At 41.6% G+C, this 18,464-nt stretch overlaps 2 protein-coding genes and 1 long non-coding RNA gene across 5 annotated transcripts; 1 reads left to right on the plus strand and 2 right to left on the minus strand.

The window, feature by feature from the left end:
* Positions 1-670: 670 nt before the first annotated feature.
* Positions 671-5,731, minus strand: LOC149712108 (uncharacterized). The gene is made up of 2 exons (XM_089860688.1): positions 3,792-5,731; positions 671-3,728 (listed from the first exon to the last, which is right to left on the minus strand). The coding sequence occupies exons 1-2, from the start codon at positions 5,329-5,331 to the stop codon at positions 868-870; spliced, it is 4,401 nt and encodes a 1,466-aa protein (XP_089716814.1). The 5' UTR covers positions 5,332-5,731; the 3' UTR covers positions 671-867.
* A 66-nt stretch (positions 5,732-5,797) lies between these two features.
* On the minus strand, positions 5,798-18,179 carry LOC149712109 (uncharacterized). Of its 2 annotated transcripts, none has more exons than XM_089860691.1 (2): positions 17,398-18,179; positions 5,798-5,994 (listed from the first exon to the last, which is right to left on the minus strand). In XM_089860691.1, exons 1-2 carry the CDS (start codon positions 17,710-17,712, stop codon positions 5,989-5,991), a joined length of 321 nt encoding a protein of 106 aa, XP_089716817.1. In that variant the 5' UTR covers positions 17,713-18,179; the 3' UTR covers positions 5,798-5,988. The 2 variants fall into 2 exon arrangements, with proteins under 2 accessions (XP_089716817.1, XP_089716816.1); XM_089860690.1 differs by having other exon boundaries at positions 5,798-7,489.
* On the plus strand, positions 12,070-14,371 carry LOC149712110 (uncharacterized). 2 transcript variants are annotated; one of them, XR_016377775.1, is made up of 4 exons: positions 12,070-12,333; positions 12,394-12,551; positions 12,641-12,746; positions 14,059-14,371. It is a non-coding gene; the product is annotated as an uncharacterized LOC149712110 (long non-coding RNA). The 2 variants fall into 2 exon arrangements; XR_016377774.1 differs by having other exon boundaries at positions 12,092-12,551.
* Positions 18,180-18,464: the final 285 nt, after the last annotated feature.

The following is an 18,464-nucleotide window of genomic DNA, read 5'->3' on the forward strand; positions in this document are numbered from 1 at the left end:
CGACCCCCAGAGAATATGCCGATAGGATTGTACGCTATATCCTAATATAGGAATGTAGCATCAGTTACGACACATTTCTTTTAAACTACTACTGTTATTAGCTTTAATATGTATTTAACTTTCGGTTAACTTTGAACTGTTACGTCCTTTCATCAAGAACCCACATTATTTCTGTTGAAAAGACGACAGCGCCATCTAGTTTTAATATCAAGAACTAAAGAGCAATTTTATAACAATTTCGGGATGTTTTAATTTTTCTGCGCTTCATAAAATAAATGAAAACTAAATCATGAATTTTAAGTTTCTATCTCCTCTAGAAGTACCTTAGAATTTTGATGATCGGTGAGTGAGTGAGTGAGTGACAAAATTGTTATGTTTTGTGATTAAACGACGACTTATTGCGCAGTATAGTAACTTTATTTATTCATGACTAGATTCAAGAGTCCCGACATCGCACCTCGTTAACGCTTATATAAGCTTCCTCCGAGAACGGAGTATCACATCGTTTTTTAGCAAAGAGTACAAAGTTTAGTTCACTTAATTTAGTTCAGTTCAGTTCACTTTATAACATCTTTCCTTTTCCGTTCTCTTGATAGTCTTAACCAAGTTATAACTATATATTGTTAAAATTGTTAAAAGATTCCGTTACATTTTTTTTTCCTTGTAAACAGTAAACAGTAATTATCTAATGAGCTTATCAGGATTTTATGGTCGCAATGTATTTGAGAATTATAACTTAATGATTATTTGGCTTTTACATGATAATTGTTTAAAATTTTATAAAAAAAATTAAAAAATTACACGATCCTTTGCTATTATCTAAGCACTGCTTATTGTCTATTGTCGTCGAATGGTTGACCCCTCAGGTCATGAGAAGCGTTTTGGTGGAATGATTGGCCGTCCGCTTCTTGTTGTTCGTCTTGCGTGAGTGTCAAGTTTTCTTGGAGAATTTCTCGGGTCTGGTGTTGTGCGTCTGATTAGGACTTGTCTGGGTGTCAAGTTTGTGGTGATGTTCTCAGTATCCTGGAGCTCCGGTGAGTGTCTGTCCTCCCTACTTCGGAAGTCGTCGTGTAGTCTGTCGTCATGAAGTTCCTCTGGTTGTTGATTTTTAGCTTGCTGGGGGTTGGAGTTCAGCGTTTCTTGTGTGGTTGGCGCTGGCAGTAGTGGGGAGTTGCGATATTTGCCCATTGGATTTCCGTTGGTTGTCGTCGGAACTAGACGAATGCCCTCTTCCATATTCATGTGAGCTGGCTGATTACCTTGGACTCTCTGTGGTTGTGTCGCTACTGGTTTGCTAAAATCTATTCGTAAATGGGTTCTTGTGCGGCGTAGAGTTTGACCTTCGGGCGTTCGAATTACATAGGAACGTGGCTCTGGACCTTGTGCTATTATAGTGGCCTGAAGCCATTTTCGCTGTCCTACCCAATAGTAGACGGCCTGATTTGTGTGTAGGGCTGGTAGTGGTGACGTACGTCTTGTGTTGAAATTTGTTGCCATCTTCTGTTGTTGCTTGATAATCTTGCGTCTCGCTTCCTGAAGAGGGTAGTGTGGCTTCAAGGCATTGTTGGTCGTAGTCAAGGGTGTTCTAAGTCTTCGACCCATGCTGAGTTCTGCTGGTGATGGGCGATTATGTTTCGGGGTGGTTCGGTATTCCAATAATACTGCGGAGAGATCCTTTCCACTTAGTTTGGCCTTTATGATGGAGTTCTTGATCGTCTGGATTGTTCTCTCCGTTAAACCGTTCGATTGTGGATAGTATGGTGAGGAAGTGACATGACTGACTCCCCATTCTGCCATAAATAGTTTAAACTGGTGCGAGTTGAATGGTGGGCCATTGTCGGAAAGTAGTTTCTGCGGAGGTCCATATCTGCTGAAGTTTGGTCGCAGGAAATTTATTACGGCTTGCGAGTTGGTTGACGATAGTTGTTGTACCTCGACGAAATGTGATAAATAATCTACCAAGATGATGTAATGTTGATTTCCCACTTGAAAAAGGTCAGTGCCCACCATTTCCCATGGTAGAGATGGGGTCGGGTGAGGCGTCATCATCATTGGGGGGTTTGCTTTATGACGGCTGGCGCATATGGTGCAGGCATGTATGAATGTAGTTAAATCCTGTATTAAGTTCGGCCAAAAGATGTTAAGTTTCGCCTTAGCAATGCAGGAATTGATACCCTGGTGTGTGGCATGGACTTTACAGAGGAGTTCCTGCTGCATGGTTTTAGGGATGACGAGTCTAGACCCACGAAACATTAGTCCTTGTGTTGTGTGAAGTTCGTCTTGATAGGGCCAATATGGTTTACATTCTTGTGGTAAAGCCTTTTGTTGCTTTGGCCAGCCTTCCTTTATATACGTCATAATTTGCTGTATGATGGGGTCGTTCTGTGTCGCTAGTTGGTACCGCCTTTGGACATCATCTGGTAGTGTTACAATTTCGTGCACGGCCGCGTAGGGTCCTTCCAGATTGGCAGTGTCAATCAAGGTATTGTCTTGCGGAGCTCTAGATAACATATCTGCGATTAGTAGTTGTTTGCCGGGTACATACGTTAGATCGAATTGGTATCGGAAGAGGCGCATTGTCAGTCTCTGTAGCCGGGGAGTGATTTGATGTAGTGGTTTTTGAAGGAGACCAATCAGGGGATTATGGTCTGTTTGCACCGTCGTTTTTGTCCCTGCCATGTAATAATTGAAGTGTTCGCACGCGAATACAATGGCTAATAATTCCTTTTCGATTTGGGCGTAACGTTTTTGTGTGGGAGTGAATGTCGTTGACGCATATTCAATTGGATGGTCGTCCTGTAGTAACACGGCTCCCACCCCGTGTTGGCTAGCGTCGACGGATAGAGTGATTGGCTTAGCTGGGTTGAAGAACGCCAATACAGGGGCTGACGTAGCAGATTTCTTCAGGTTGTCGTAGTGTCGCTGGTATGAAGGTTCCCATTTAAAGATGGTGTCCTTTTTGAGTAGCGTCCTTAGGGGAGCGGTGTCTTCCGTGGCATGGGGGATGAACTTCATAATGTAGTTGATCATGCCCAAGAAACTTTGCAGGGCGGCCTTGTTTTCGGGCGGTGGTAAGGAAGCGATAGCTTTTGTCTTTTCTGGATCGATTTCCACCCCTTCTGGTGTTAGAACATGGCCAATGTAGGATATCCTGGATACTGCCAGCTGGATCTTCTTGCGACTGAAGCAGAGTCCTGTTTGCAATGCTCTCTCCAGAATTCTGATTAAGCTTTCATTGTGGGAGGTCATGTCTTTAGTCGCTATTAGGAAATCATCTGTGGATATGTATACTTCCGGAAATTGTGAGACCGGGTATATTCTTCTCAATGCTGCCTGGCACACCTCCGACCCTGTAGAGATGCCCATTGGTAATCGGCGAAAACGGTATTGTCCTTCCGGAGTGGCAAATGTACAAAGCTTTGAGCTCTGTTCATCTAGAGCAATTTGCCAAAAAGCGCTCTGGACGTCCAGTACTGTGAAAACCGTGGAGCCGCTTAGTGATGCAAAGATCTCTTGTGAGGTTGGTACTGGAAATGGTGTCCGTTTGATAGATTTGTTGAGTTTACGTGGGTCTAAACAGATCCTGACTTCGTTCCTGGCTTTAGGGACTACTACCATCGGGTGTACCCAATCCGTGGCTTCCAAAACTGGGACTATGACCCCACTTTGTAGGAGCCTTTCAAGTTCAGCGCGTACTGGCTTTTGAAGTGCGATGGGAATTTTATGCGCTGCTGAGATATAAGGGATTGCATTGGGTTTCAGGTCGATAGTATATGTCCCTGGTATCTTGCCTATGTCGCCAAATATGGTGTGATATTGTTGAATAATTTGTTCCGCCGTAAGAGAAATGATTTTAGACGGAGTTGGTAACGTAGGCTTGGTGTTTATACTGTTGACTGAGCGTGGCGGTGGTCCCAGAGGATGTCTGTGGTGCTCAATAAGGCCCAATTGAAAGGATGCAGCGGCTCCCAAGATTGGGGTACGGTCTTCAGCTGACACGTAGAAAGAGCAATTCGTGGATGTCGCGTGTGAGGTGCATTGTAGGTCGGCTGTGCCTATTATGGGCACTATATGTCCTGAGTATGCAGTAACAGTGTGCTTCGGTGGACGTAACGGGGCTTGAAACTGTAGAGTGTCATACATTTGCTTGGAGATGATGTTAACTTGTGAGCCCGTATCTAACTTGAATGTTACGGGGTGGTCCTCTAAATATATCTGGTCATATATTTCATCCTCTTTACGTTTGTAGTCATCAGGTAGGGCCGCAGTGAGGAGCTGAGGTAGGACCAGTTGGTTTGTGCTAAGTGTGAGGCAATAGCTGAGATATTCTTGCTGGCCGTTATAATCGCTGCCGTTGTCGGTGGCTTGCTGTTCCCATTGGTCTGGAAAGTGCCTTTCTTCCCGAGGGTCAGACTGAGGGTATTCGTATTCTTCATAATAGCTGTGTTGTGGTTGATCGTTCTCCGGATTTGGCGTTGTTTCTTGTAAAGCGTGTATTTGTCGGCACTTGATTCGCCAATGACCTCGGGCATGGCAGCCCAAACATTCCGAATAACGTGCAGGACACGGTCGTCCTGTGTGCTGGGTGCCGCAATTGGGACAACTAGAAAGAGTTGCTTGTTGTCTCTGTCTAGGTGGATAATTTGGTCGTTGTGACGTTCGGCGTGCATTGTGCTTGTATGGGAGAGATTGTGACAGGCTGGCTTGTCGTCCTGGATGTTTTTGAAATTTCGTACGTTTTAGGGCATCAACCTGTACAGGCATTGCGTTGTTTGAAGGAACTTTGGTGGAGGCCCCCATAATATCTGCTTGGGCGCTCGCTGTTTCCTCCGCTTGACAGAGCGTGACGGCCTCATTTAACGTTAGATTTGGCCGGGCGAGGAGGTCCTTCCGTAGTTTTTCGTTCCGAATTCCCACTACCAGGAGGGTTGTTATGAGAGTATCCGTTAAGGGAGCTAAATCGCATTCGTGGGCCTTGGCCTTTAAATCCGTGAAGAATTCGTCAAATGTCTGATTTTCTTGTTGTACGGACGTCATAAATAAATAGCGGGAGTAAAGCAGGTTCTTGTATGGTTTGTAATAGGCGTCAAAAGCGTTTAGAATTACTTGCACCGTCCTAGCGTCGTCGATTTCCGCTATGGGTAGGGTCTTGAGAATTCGGCGGCCCGCCGGGCCTAAGATGTGCAGGAACGTGGCCCTTTGTATCGCGACTGTTTCTAGGCCTAATTTGGCAGCTGTAGCATAGGTCACATACCCCTCCTTGTATTCACACCATGCCGTAGCGGGATCATTACCGGGCACGAAAGGTGGGGGACTCTTGAATGATGACATGATAACGGGAGATGCGAAGAAATATCCGACTTGCCGCGATAAACGTTATAAATAACCGGAGACGCGACAGCCCTATTTTCCGTAGAGCGTTGTTAGGTTTAACCCTTGGCGAACGCGATCGCGAAATATAAACTGATAAACGCGAGGCGGGTGGTGTCTCGTTAATGATATCCCACCTCTATCACCATGTTATGTTTTGTGATTAAACGACGACTTATTGCGCAGTATAGTAACTTTATTTATTCATGACTAGATTCAAGAGTCCCGACATCGCACCTCGTTAACGCTTATATAAGCTTCCTCCGAGAACGGAGTATCACATCGTTTTTTAGCAAAGAGTACAAAGTTTAGTTCACTTAATTTAGTTCAGTTCAGTTCACTTTATAACAAAAATAAGGTAATTTTCACCTGCGATATTTCGAAAAGTATATAGGTTAGAAACTTGAAATTTGGAAACTGTAGCTAAGATTGACAGTCCTCGCGGCAAGCAAAATTTCAGACTTTTACCTATACCCATCACGAAGTTACAGTGGACTTAAAAGTGCCGTGAGTTGCTTCGAGAAAAGGATGTCAGTGCTCGACTTGGCTGGGAGCACTGCCGTGCTCCCAGATTTGGGCCCTAATTTTGAAGTTAAAATTTCAAAGAGATCCTAATAGTTAATTCTATAAAAAATAAAGTTGATAAGGTGGTTTTAGAATCGTTAAAATGAATCCGACATATGGTGAAAAAATTTTCCATAGACCATAACATGGGAATTTTATAGAAACTGGAGGGTCAACCCCGCAGGGATATAAGGAAAACTCATTCGATACGTTTGGGAACCATCTTAAATGAAAGTCAACAGTTCAATGTAGCGCCTTTTTTTTAGTTTCATTAAGATCAATTTAGTTTAAGTATTGATTTTTATCATTATAAACACATACTTCTAGTTATGTTGTTTTAGGTATTTGGAATAAAAGCCAGACATTACAAATACTTGAGGTAGGTTCAAATAAATTATAAACAAATTAATTATAATCTTACTAGTAGACCAATCAATTACTACATTATTATCTGTGAGAGCTGGGACATATTAATAAGCTATTGAGGTAAATTTTACACCTAAATGATGAAGCCTCGCTGACTAAACGTTGGCGATACCTCTTCAAGGGAAATAATGACAGAACTGTATCGATTCTTTCATTTAATAACATTTTACATTTGCATTATTTAAATTCAAATTCTACATTAAAGGTAAAAATATTGCTGTTCATTGGATCTCTAACTCATTCTTTGATTTGAAAAGGCGGTAGAGGAGTTATTCTTCTCCCTACTAGAAATTCAGCCGGCGTTAAAGGCATGGGCTCGTTTAAATCGTTATGACAGTAGGTTGTGGGGCTTGAGTTTATAATTGCCTCAGCCTCTGTTAGAGCCGTCGCCATCTCCACATACGTTTAGAACGATTTTCCAAGACTCTTTATTAGGGTGGTTTGGTGGACTTTATTATCTCCTCCCACCAACCCCCGTACCATGATTTTCCACCTGATACCCTGTGTTCCGAAGAACTCTTCTAATTTTGATTCCAATTCTTTTCAAGCGTAATCGCTGTATATAATACTTGGACCTCTTCCAGAAATAACCCTCCTAAATGCAAACAGGAAGTCCTCAGTACTGAGGGACGGGATTAGTTCCAAATGAACTGCGCTTGTTACTGCGCAAGTCACCAAGCAGATATACGATTTTTTATTTGCAAAGCCGTCTTTTACTAATAACGGACATCAAAAATCAATCCCAACAACAGAGAATGGTGGCGTTTCTTCGATCCTATCTTTTGGGAGTGCGGCAGTGGGTGTTGTAGATGGTTTTACTCGAAATCTATTGCATTTCAGGCAAGACTTCACAACCGATCTGGCTAACTGTCTCCCAGCGGGAAGCCAGTAGCGTTCTCTCATTTGGGTAATTGTATCATTGATACCCCCATGATCTGTCGTTTCATGGCACCTGATCATTATTAGTTTGGCAATATCGGATGCTTTTCTTCATAAGTCATTGATGACTCGTCTAAACGTCCCCCTACACAGATGACACCTTTTTCGTTTATTTTGGTTGCAAGGGGAAATTGTTAGCGGTGGAACTGAGGTCACCATTGTTTAGTTCATTTAAATCCTTTGGAAAGCACTGTAGCGAATTGTGTAACGGTCATAAGAAATAACAGATTAAATTTAACTAACATGTCAATCCACTACAAAAGTACGAAGGAAAAAGGATTAGGCTATCCGGGTTTCGCGCTACCTTACTCATTTCAGGAAGCGTAGGTAATATTAAGATAAAGTCAGTTTGTCTAGGGGATGATTTTATAGGAGGTAAGATAAATTAATTTAAGACGGCATTGAGAGTTACCAATAGGACGGTACCTTTTACTTTAGTCAAACAAACTAAAAATGTTGCTAAGGTCATGACCATACAAAATAAATATACAAATTGGCATGCTTGTTCTTAAGGAACATATTTAAATATAATAATAATGACGGTAATAAAATAATATAATAGTAAAATAAATAAAAGTCAACATCACGTGATCATCTTCAGCGGCAGCGGTCGTCGCGCGCGGTGCTGAACACTGCGTCTTAATTAAAAACGATTGTGTTAACGGTCCGAGCTCTTTAAATAGAGTCTTTTTGAGGCGCGGTATTCGGCGCGGGAGATGAAGATTTTTCTTAAATAAACTCCATAGCGAACCGAAACATTTGCAAGTTGGTTCTGCGATCTCGTTGATATAAAATTTAGACCTGAGTCTGGGACGTCCAGAGACCAGCTCTCTTCTTCAAAATCATGGGTCTCTCTGTTCTATCTTTCATTCTCCCTCAAGTCTTTGGGACCCCGCGCCCAAGAGCAATATTGTCGTCTCTCTTTTAAGGCGCCACTTCCATGCCGTTAATGGCTTAAGAAGAAGTCATCGGGGCTCCTCTTTCATCTTTGGTTCTACCGCCGACCAAATTGTCCTTTCCAAGAAAGTTCAGCTTTCTATAGGTAAAGCGCGCCCGCACACACACACACTCACGAATAGTTCTTATCTTGGTCCTGCTATCAATTAGGGGACCAAGCGCACCCGTACTATTTACATATATACAACAATGCATTTACCAATTCTATTTTACTGGTACGTACGTTAAAGGCAACTCTCAATACTTTTTAGTGAAATAAATGAATAAGAAAGATTGTCAAAATTCGTTCGAGGGAAGCTGAAGGGAGAACGCTTCTCGCTTTGAGTAAGGGAAAGATAAGGACTAATGACTAAGGATATGTGACTTAAGGATATGTGTTTATGACTGTTGGGATTTGAAGGAGCGGTTTCGAACTTCTTTGGCCGAGAAAGTCCGAAAATGGTTTATCTACAAAATCTATCCGGAATAGAATTTTGCAGGGAGGTAAATATATATTTTCGTGGAATTGACATGCCCACAAGCTTATTGTTAGAAATAGGAATTTTTAGCGTTACAGCACTTAGCCTGAATGAATTTTACCCACATTATTTGTAACTTTTCTACCTTTTCAGCTGTTAGAGCTCCCGTTATTTTGTCGGGTGTACCTCATATGAGTAGTTCCCTGTAGAGCAGTTCTCGAAATAGCAACCGCGATTCCAAAAAACAGCGGAGTTTTTCAAAACTGCTGTTTTAGAAATAGCGGCTGCTGTTTTGGGAAATAGCAGCGTTTGTGTTGAGTTTTGAGCATTTCTTAACAATACAGTTGTATTCGTTGGTTTCAAAAACTACCTTTTTCTGTGATCATTTAATCAGTAATGTGACCCACTAACGGATCGTGTTTAAGATTTTTTTAAAAGTGCATTTAAATATTGTACTATTCTTCAGGCTGTTATCAGTTAACAATAATTTGGAAAAGGCATACTATAATTCGAGAAAGGTTATTTTATTTCGAAAGTAGATAATTGTAAACATTTTTTTGGAAAAGGCGTAAAATTGTTACACCATTTCCAAAATATTACTAAACTAAGTCTAACTAAACGAAACAAAACCTAACCTAACCTGACCTAATACTATTTAGTTGAAATAATCAACTTTAACCTATCCAAATTATCCATATCTTACCTAGTTCTTTTGAGTTCATATAACCCAGCTGGGCAAGCTTACACCATAATAAACAACTGTGGTTTTTCGCATATCTGTTTTTCCGCTCTTTAGAGAACTGCTGTAACGGTACGCCGCGTTTACGAGAACCACTGTATCGGTAATTGCTGTAATGGGTAAACTGCCATTTCGGGAACCGCCATTTAGAGAACTGTTGTAATGAGGACCGCTATTATGAAATCCGCTCATAAGGGAACTGCTCATGTGAAGGCTTCCCATTTTGTCTCGATGTTTTCCTTGAATTATAGCTGTAAATCTGAGGATAGGCAGTTATTCTAAGAATTTTGTTTGGGGATGTATGCCTATTCATATCAATTATTTTCTGAAGTTGTAGCTCAGGTTTCTCGCTTACGTTTAAAGCTAAGGTTAGTTTACGACGCTCTTGCTCCAGTGTTTCATAATTCATTTTTGGATTTGAATGTTTTGGCCAATTTTCTTTTGGCTTTCTTAACCAATTTGGTCCATGCCACCATATTTCGCTGCTCCCTAGCCCCTTTGCCTTACTCCTGGACAATGATTCCAATCGTTTACGTTTGTTAAGTTATGAATTTTTTGGCGCGATTTGAGACAAACTGTTTCTAGTTGTCTGGGTTTGATTTTATCCACCCCAGTGCTATTGTCGAATCTGCCCAGTAGTAGATCTTATGAATGTTTTCAGAGGTGTTTTTAATGAAGTTAGTTAACCTAGCCCTGAAAAGGCACCCAGCTATCTCTAGCTTGGGAAGTGTTAATCCAATGTTTTCTTTTAGGGATGTATTTGTTATAATGCTAGGCGACCCATCTTTAGTTTTCTTGCTTTTCGATTTCCAGAATTTCAAAGGTGCTACCCTAGATTTAGCTGTGACCAGTGCGGTTTCTATTTTATTATCCTGAGTTATAAACCTAACATATATTGCAGTAGTAAGCCTTTGGGGAAGCGTCACAAAAGTAATGCAATTCTATAGTTTTCACTTTGCTAGTTGCTTGACAGTAATAACAGTATATTTTTTTCTCGTGCAGCGAGGGTAATTCTAGGACCAAGGCCTTAAACTCGTTTTCTAGCTCAATGGGAAGAGTTTCATTCCAGCCGACGTTGGACTCCCAAACGTTTTGCAACAGCATCTTAGTTCGTATAGTGAACGGGCCCAAAAGGCCGATAGGATCAAAAATTTGCGAAACCAAGCTCAAGGCGTGGCGTTTTGTTTGCTTTAGGTCACCTGCCGCTTTTATTAAGTTTGTCGAGTCGCAAGAAAAAGTGTCAGACTTTGGATCCCATTTCTTACCGGGCACTTTTGACTCGCTATCACTTGATTGGGTTTCAAATTTTTCCGCTTCGTTGTGTTTTGAGTAATCCTCCCATAACTTTCTTAAATTTTCAGAGAAAATTCCATTTACGGAACTCCATGCCTGCTCTTTTGATTGTGTTTGCCGCGCCCAGCGAGAGGTCAAAAGCCCCTTTCACGGTACCCTCCCCAGTTGTGAGATCATCGACGTACAGGTCGTTGTTCAATTTTTCTGCCACTAACTGGTTAACCTGACTATCAGTTTGCAAGTGGTGCTTTATTTTGCACGCCAAAAGGAAGGGGGAGCTTGTCACCCCAAAGGGTACTCTTGTCATTCTAGTGTAACGTTTTCGCTTGGCTCTATAACCCAGTTTTTCTCTTTCACCCACAAGAATCTTACAGCGTCTTTGTCATTTTTGTTTAAGGAAACTTGCAAATATGCTTGCTTAATATCCGCGACAGTCGCAATTTCATTTTTTCGAAATCTCAGTAGTAAGAGAAGAAGATCGGGATCGGGATTGAGGTTTGGCCCGGGCGCTAGACAATCGTTTAGCGAAGGGCAGTTTGTAGCATGGGAGGATCCATCTTCTACCACTCTTAGTTTGGTGGTATCGTTTTCTCTTACCACCACTTGATGAGGCATGTAAAAGGTTCCAGATTTATTTAAGTCTTTCTCATTTTCTGGGGCAAGTTCTACAATATGATTTTCTAATTGGTCGTTTATGACGCTTTTGTATTACCTATAGTACACGGGATCTTTCTGAAATTTTCTTATCAGCCCCATTAATCTTTTTTGGGCAACGTTTTTGTTGTCATGGAGCCGTTCTTTATCCACCTTCCACGGAAACTTTACCTCATACCTTCCATTTTTGAACTCTATATCTTTCACAGAGTTGTACACGTGCCGGGCTTTCCACATTTGAAAATTGTATCGGGCCGAGCCGGGTCGGGCTTTTAAAATTTTGGAAATCAACGGGCCGGGCTTTTGTTCATTTTTCAAAATTCGGGCCGGGCCAAACTTGATTCTCATTTAATCCAAAATTCAAATGAAACATAATTTATATAAGTATAAGCTTCTAAGAACAAATGTGACGAACAATTATCAAAAGAAATGAATAATACACGATGCTAAAGCAAATATGAATTCAATTCATTGATTTTATGTAAAAAAATATAAAAATTACAACTGCACTACGTGTAACGGGCCGGGCCTGTTCAATTCATGCAGTGTGTGTCGGGCCGGGCCGGGCCGGGCCGAAAAACCAACTATACAGGGTGTTTCTGAAAAGTCCATCACAAATTAAGGGGCGTGTTTATGGGACCAAACTGAGCGGAAAGTACCGAAGAACATGGGGTGTACAACATTTTGTTACGGAGATATGGCCTTCCAAACATTCGCCCCTAAAACAAGGAAATATCCAAAAATGAGGAGTAACACTTAAGACCGACTAACCAGCTTGTTTAAAATTACTAGACAATTTCAATAGCCTTTAATCGAACAATTGATTTCTACCTTTACTAATCAGAAGCGTATAAATGAGTAGAAGTATGCCTACGGTGGTAATGTAAAATTAATCCCAAGTGACATGATGTTTCAAGATCTTCCCAGCACCAAGTAAAATGGTTCTGATTGAAGGGACTTTTATTAGCACAGCGTAAACAACGTTATTTTCAGGAATTAGTCCAAATGTCCACGGGCGGCATTACAAAAACGAGGCAGTCTTTCGAATGATACTTGGACATGTTGGAAGATCCCTGGCTTGTTCCTGTTATCTCAAACCGTAAAAAGCTACGCAAATCTTCATCATCACGGACAACACTCTTGTACGTTAGGTATGACCTTGAGAAAACCTAAAAGGACATCTCGAATGTATTTGAAAAACCCATCTCCAATTAAGGGGCGTGTTGTTTGTTTCCAACAGAGTAAACTCGCCCAGAGAACAATTACAATGCAGAGCCACGTTTCGGCGTTAATGGCCCACAAAGGTGGTCCCAAACAAAAGAACAAACTTTAATTTGTTTCGTTCAGTAAGTGTTTCATGTGTCATAGATAAAACGCCATGATTAATGCACAAAGAAAATGTTATTGACAAGTTTTCGGACCGCGATGCTGAAATGTGGTGGTGCACCATCGTGCATGAACCACATTCTGTTTATTAAACCTAAGGGTACGTCTTCGAGTAGTTCTGGTAAATCGTCCCGTAAGAACTACAAGTAAGCCACACCGTTTAACCTGGGCTCTAGGAAATATGGCCCAATTAAATTGTCACCCACAATACTACACCACACGTTTAAGCTGAATTGTACTTTGTGAATTCTAACGCAAGTTGCGTGTGGTTTTTTCTTAATCAGCAAACCAATTGGCGGCTGCTTGTTTTTGGATCGTCCTCGAAAATAGTGAGAACTTCGCCTATTCTTAAAAAACAGAGCACTAAAACAGAGCACTATGTTTTTTAAGAAAGGAATAAAAGAGGTTTCACGTACATGTGTTTGTTTTATTAAACTCATAATTCAACGAAGTCTGTTACAATGCCTTTCTTCACAAATGCCGAATATGCGGATATGCACCTAATGTATGGACTAGCCGAGGGGAATGCCGCTGCAGCTGTACGCTTGTATCAGGAAAGATTTCCGCAGAGGCGACTACCAAATCGACTGACGTTCGAGGCTGTGGACAGACGTTTGAGGCAAGATGGACGAATCCAACCGGCTGGACCTCAACCTAGAGCGAGAGCCATCCCAGAGGCCGTAGAAGACGAAGTTCTCACCATTTTCGAGGACGAGCCTGAATCAAGTACCCGCCAAGTTGGTCGCCGATTAGGCGTAAACCACACGCTCGTGTGGAAAATCCTCAGAAGCCACCGGTTTCATCCTTTCCATGTTCAAAAAGTTCAAGGTTTGAATCCAGCGGACTACCCACGACGCACGGCGTTTTGTCAGTGGTTTCTGGCTAAAGTAAACGATATCGATTTCCCACGGGATTTGTTGGTTACTGACGAAGCTAACTTTTCACGGGATGGTATTATTAACTTACATAATAAACATCAATGGTCCCAGCTAAACCCCCACGCAACTTGCGTTAGAAGTCACCAAGTACAATTCAGTTTAAACGTGTGGTGTGGTATTGTGGGTGACAATTTAATTGGGCCATATTTCCTAGAGCCCAGGTTAAACGGTGTGGCTTACTTGCAGTTCTTACGGGACGATTTACCGGAACTACTCGAAGACGTACCCTTAGGTTTGGTAAACAGAATGTGGTTCATGCACGATGGTGCACCACCACATTTCAGCATCGCGGCCCGAAATTATCTTAACGCGACCTTCCCTTTGCGGTGGTTAGGTCGAGGTGGACCTGTGGAGTGGCCTGCTCGATCACCCGATCTGAACCCTTGTGATTTCTTTCTTTGGGGCCACCTGAAAGACTTAGTTTATCAGACTGAAGTGCCCGATGTTGAAGAGCTACGTCGACGAATAATTCACGGCTGTCAAACAATTCGCGAAACTCCAGGCATTTTTCAACGTGTAAGGGAATCATTTGTAAGACGTGCTAATGTGTGCCTTAACGCGGGTGGTGAACACTTTGAACAATTTTTGTAACTAGTTGCAATTAAATGTTAAAACTTGTCAATAAATTCATTTTCTTCGTGCATTAATCATGGCGTTTTATCTATGACACATGAAACACTTACTGAACGAAACAAATTAAAGTTTGTTCTTGTTTTTGGGACCACCTTTGTGGGCCATTAACGCCGAAACGTGGCTCTGCATTGTAATTGTTCTCTGGGCGAGTTTACTCTGTTGGAAACAAACAACACGCCCCTTAATTGGAGATGGGTTTTTCAAATACATTCGAGATGTCCTTTTAGGTTTTCTCAAGGTCATACCTAACGTACAAGAGTGTTGTCCGTGATGATGAAGATCTGCGTAGCTTTTTACGGTTTGAGATAACAGGAACAAGCCAGGGATCTTCCAACATGTCCAAGTATCATTCGAAAGACTGCCTCGTTTTTGTAATGCCGCCCGTGGACATTTGGACTAATTCCTGAAAATAACGTTGTTTACGCTGTGCTAATAAAAGTCCCTTCAATCAGAACCATTTTACTTGGTGCTGGGAAGATCTTGAAACATCATGTCACTTGGGATTAATTTTACATTACCACCGTAGGCATACTTCTACTCATTTATACGCTTCTGATTAGTAAAGGTAGAAATCAATTGTTCGATTAAAGGCTATTGAAATTGTCTAGTAATTTTAAACAAGCTGGTTAGTCGGTCTTAAGTGTTACTCCTCATTTTTGGATATTTCCTTGTTTTAGGGGCGAATGTTTGGAAGGCCATATCTCCGTAACAAAATGTTGTACACCCCATGTTCTTTGGTACTTTCCGCTCAGTTTGGTCCCATAAACACGCCCCTTAATTTGTGATGGACTTTTCAGAAACACCCTGTATACTCGGACTCGGGCCGGGTTTCGGACTTAATCAAAATGCTAAAAACTCGGCCAGTGCAGATCTCTGATCTTTCAGAAAGGTTTCTACAGTGGCGTCGTCCAAATTTTCTGTGACTTCCTTACTGTTTATGCCTATTTCTTTTAGTTCCCAGAAATGTTTTACAGTCGAGTTTAATTCCTTTATCCCAGCGAACATTACTACCCCGAAGTCACTTCGTTGTTTCCTGATTTCGTGGGTCCCTGCAATGGCCATCCAAAGGTGGTTTCCATAGCGACCAAAGAGGGACTTAAACTTTCTAGGTTTGTGGTACACATTGTCCAATACAAATCCCCCCTATCAAAGTGTCTATTTCTGAATTTTCATTTTTCCATCCCGTAGAATCATCTGCTAGCTGGAGAGCTTTGTTTTTCATGGCTCTAATCAGCTCTTCGCTTTTAATTGTTGTAACTGCATTACAAAAAAGGGGATCTCGGTTAATATCACCTCTGATTTCTTGGTGTTCCATTTTTGGTTTTCTAAAATTACTTTGACCTACTGCATTTTTTCTCTACGGGCTTCTGATTTCCAAAACTATAGAGCTCGAGCTCACCCACCACGCTAATCTCCAATTTTCTGGATTAGCTTTCTTTTATGAAACTAGGAGGATTCTAGCTAAACCTTGATTTTGGTTGGACGGATTTTTTGTTACGGCCAATGCGGTTTGCAATAATACTGCATTTCCTCCGTCATAAATTTGAGCAACATTAGGGTTGCCACCTGTTTTACCACAGTGTTTTCGCGGACGTTTGAGTTTGGATCTATGTTAGCCTCGTTTAATTCACAAATCTCAAAGTTATGGCGTTTCTGACATTTTTTACACTTTTTGAAAGGCGATTTACAATTTTTTGCGTCATGATACATACGTAAATAGATACAGCACCTTTCGCTATTGTTCAAAATATTTTTCTTATTTTCCAAATCGAGCTTTCTACAATGTATACTTTTGTGATCAGAGTCGTCGCCAAAAATACAATAGATATTTCCGCTGTCTCTATATCTTGCACCCACCGCTAAAATGGCTGTAGACTGTAGTGTCTATTTTCTCTATACTTTATTACTTTTGCCTTGATCTTTCGCTTTGGTGTTTGTCAAACTTGTGTTTTTCGTAACTTGCGCTTTCGCTTTTACTTCCCATGGCACCAGATCCTCCCCCCCAACATTACTGACATTTCCCTGCTCTATTCTTAAGTCTTAATGAATTTAACTAAAAACTAGGACTGTTCACGAGCTCGAGCCGAGCCGCCACTTTTGCGGCTCGATTAATTAACAAGCGAGCTTTTTTATGGCCGAGCCTCTACGACTCGCGAGCCGGCTCGCGAGCTTAGTCACTGATATAGTGCTTTCCTTTTAGTCTTCATTCTCTCCACTAATAGCGTTCCGTTGTATTTTTACATGAAATAAAGCGTGGGAAAAATCTCTCGTCTCTAACCTTGAGCATATTTTTAAGAGCGGGTCTTACCGAACCACTACATTCCTGCATTTATAGTCATTCTCAAGTTTGACGTTGGTAGTAGCAATTTTTTTTAAACATGTATATATTAATCGAGCCAGCTCGGCTCGGCTCGATCATTTTCGATCCGAGACGAGCTAGAGCCGAGCCAAGACCCAGATCGGCTCGAGTCGAGCCGAGCCGCCGTTTTTTTTGACTCGAGCCTAGCCGAGCTTTTAAAAAGCTCGCTCAGCTCGGCTCGTGAACAGTCCTTCAAAAACTCCGCGTTCCAGTTACCTTCTTTAGGCATGTGATGGATGCAAAATTCTGTCCTAATGTCGTTAGGGAGACTTTTCAACAGGGCAGGGCATAGAACTTGACGCCTTTTCATTTGTATTAAACTTGAGGGCTTTTAAGCTTCTCAAGTTAGTTTCGCAAGTATTTAGTAATATTCTAAGGGCTACAATATTTTTTGAATCTGTGATAGGCTGAATTTTTAAGTTTAAGTTCAGCTAGCTAATTGGACCAAGTCATCTTGCGACTTATTGCCATTTATCTAACGCCTTTACAATGCATAGAGGGGTGGTGGCTAGCCCCTATGCCACAGCTGATGGGGAAGTTAACAGCTAACTCATCATTATCAAATCTATTTCTTAATAGCTCTATAGCATCATCATAACACTCATCTGAGTCGACTAAACCGTCAATTGTTTGATAGGCCTCTGCTTCTAAAAATGAGTTTAGTCAAATGAGTTTTTCTACCTTTGTTAAACTAGAGTTGTCACGCACCGTTGCTTTGAATCTGCTCCAAAATTGTTTCCATGGGCGATGATCACCGTAGTATTTTCCAATTGTTATAGCTGGAAGTCGAACCTCCGCCTTTTGTTGATTTTCGGCGAAGTTGGCGAGATTATCTATACCGTTAGAACCTGTGGGCACCCCAGGATGGGTGATGATAGTTGACCAGCTGTATGTAGATGAGGGTCCCCATACTTTGTTGATGAACCTGTTTAGTTTCGTTTTGAGTTTTACGAGTTCTTCCCTCCATTTTCTCGCTCCTTCCGTCTCCGCTTCCATTTCTGCCGGGTCTTCTATTAGCAGAAGTGATATGAGACCAGAAGTACTGAGCTAACCAAATTCTTCACTCGGCGAAAGTGAATATTCTTGATAACACAAGAACGGTTGACCCTCTAGTAGCGGTTTCTGAATTTTCCCTCCAAAACGTGAGACGCTCGCGGTGGTAGACGGCCGAACTAGATTCAAGAAGCCGCGTCCGTGTTCGGCCGATTTAGGTTGAGGGGAAGGGGGTAGGAAATGTTTTTGGAACTCGACCAATTTTTTTCTCAGTAGTGTAGGCGCGTGGGAAGCGGTATAAAATCCTCAAATTTGTTCACTAGTGCCAGGATCTACTATCATTGCTAGAGCCATTCACTTCTAGTCTCATCTCACTTCTGCTATTAGTGATTCGACTTTTGCGTCTGCTTTTATCAATTCTTCTTTTTGTACAGTCGCCGCAATTAAAAACTTTCTCTCTCGCGACGTCTTGTTTCAATCATAAGCCGCAAATTATTGATCTGATACAATGGGTATAAAAAAACGTATCTTATATTGTTGTTTCAATAAATTTTTTACTAAGCGTTTTTTTTTCACTCTCCACTTTCCATTTCCAACTGCTAAATAGGGGGTTTTGAATGATTGGGATGATTTTAAAGAGAAGGTGAACAGTTGAGCATAGCTCGTCCGAATTACCGAATGACATTCCAGTAAAGGGAGAGTGATGTTAATTGCAATTTTCTGAATACACGTCCCCCACGGAATCAATGCCTTGA

This window comes from Phalangium opilio, unplaced genomic scaffold (assembly GCF_054372755.1).
Source record: "Phalangium opilio isolate 3A_F unplaced genomic scaffold, DU_Popi_V2 ptg000011l_1, whole genome shotgun sequence".
NCBI classification, from domain to species: Eukaryota; Metazoa; Arthropoda; class Arachnida; order Opiliones; family Phalangiidae; genus Phalangium; species Phalangium opilio.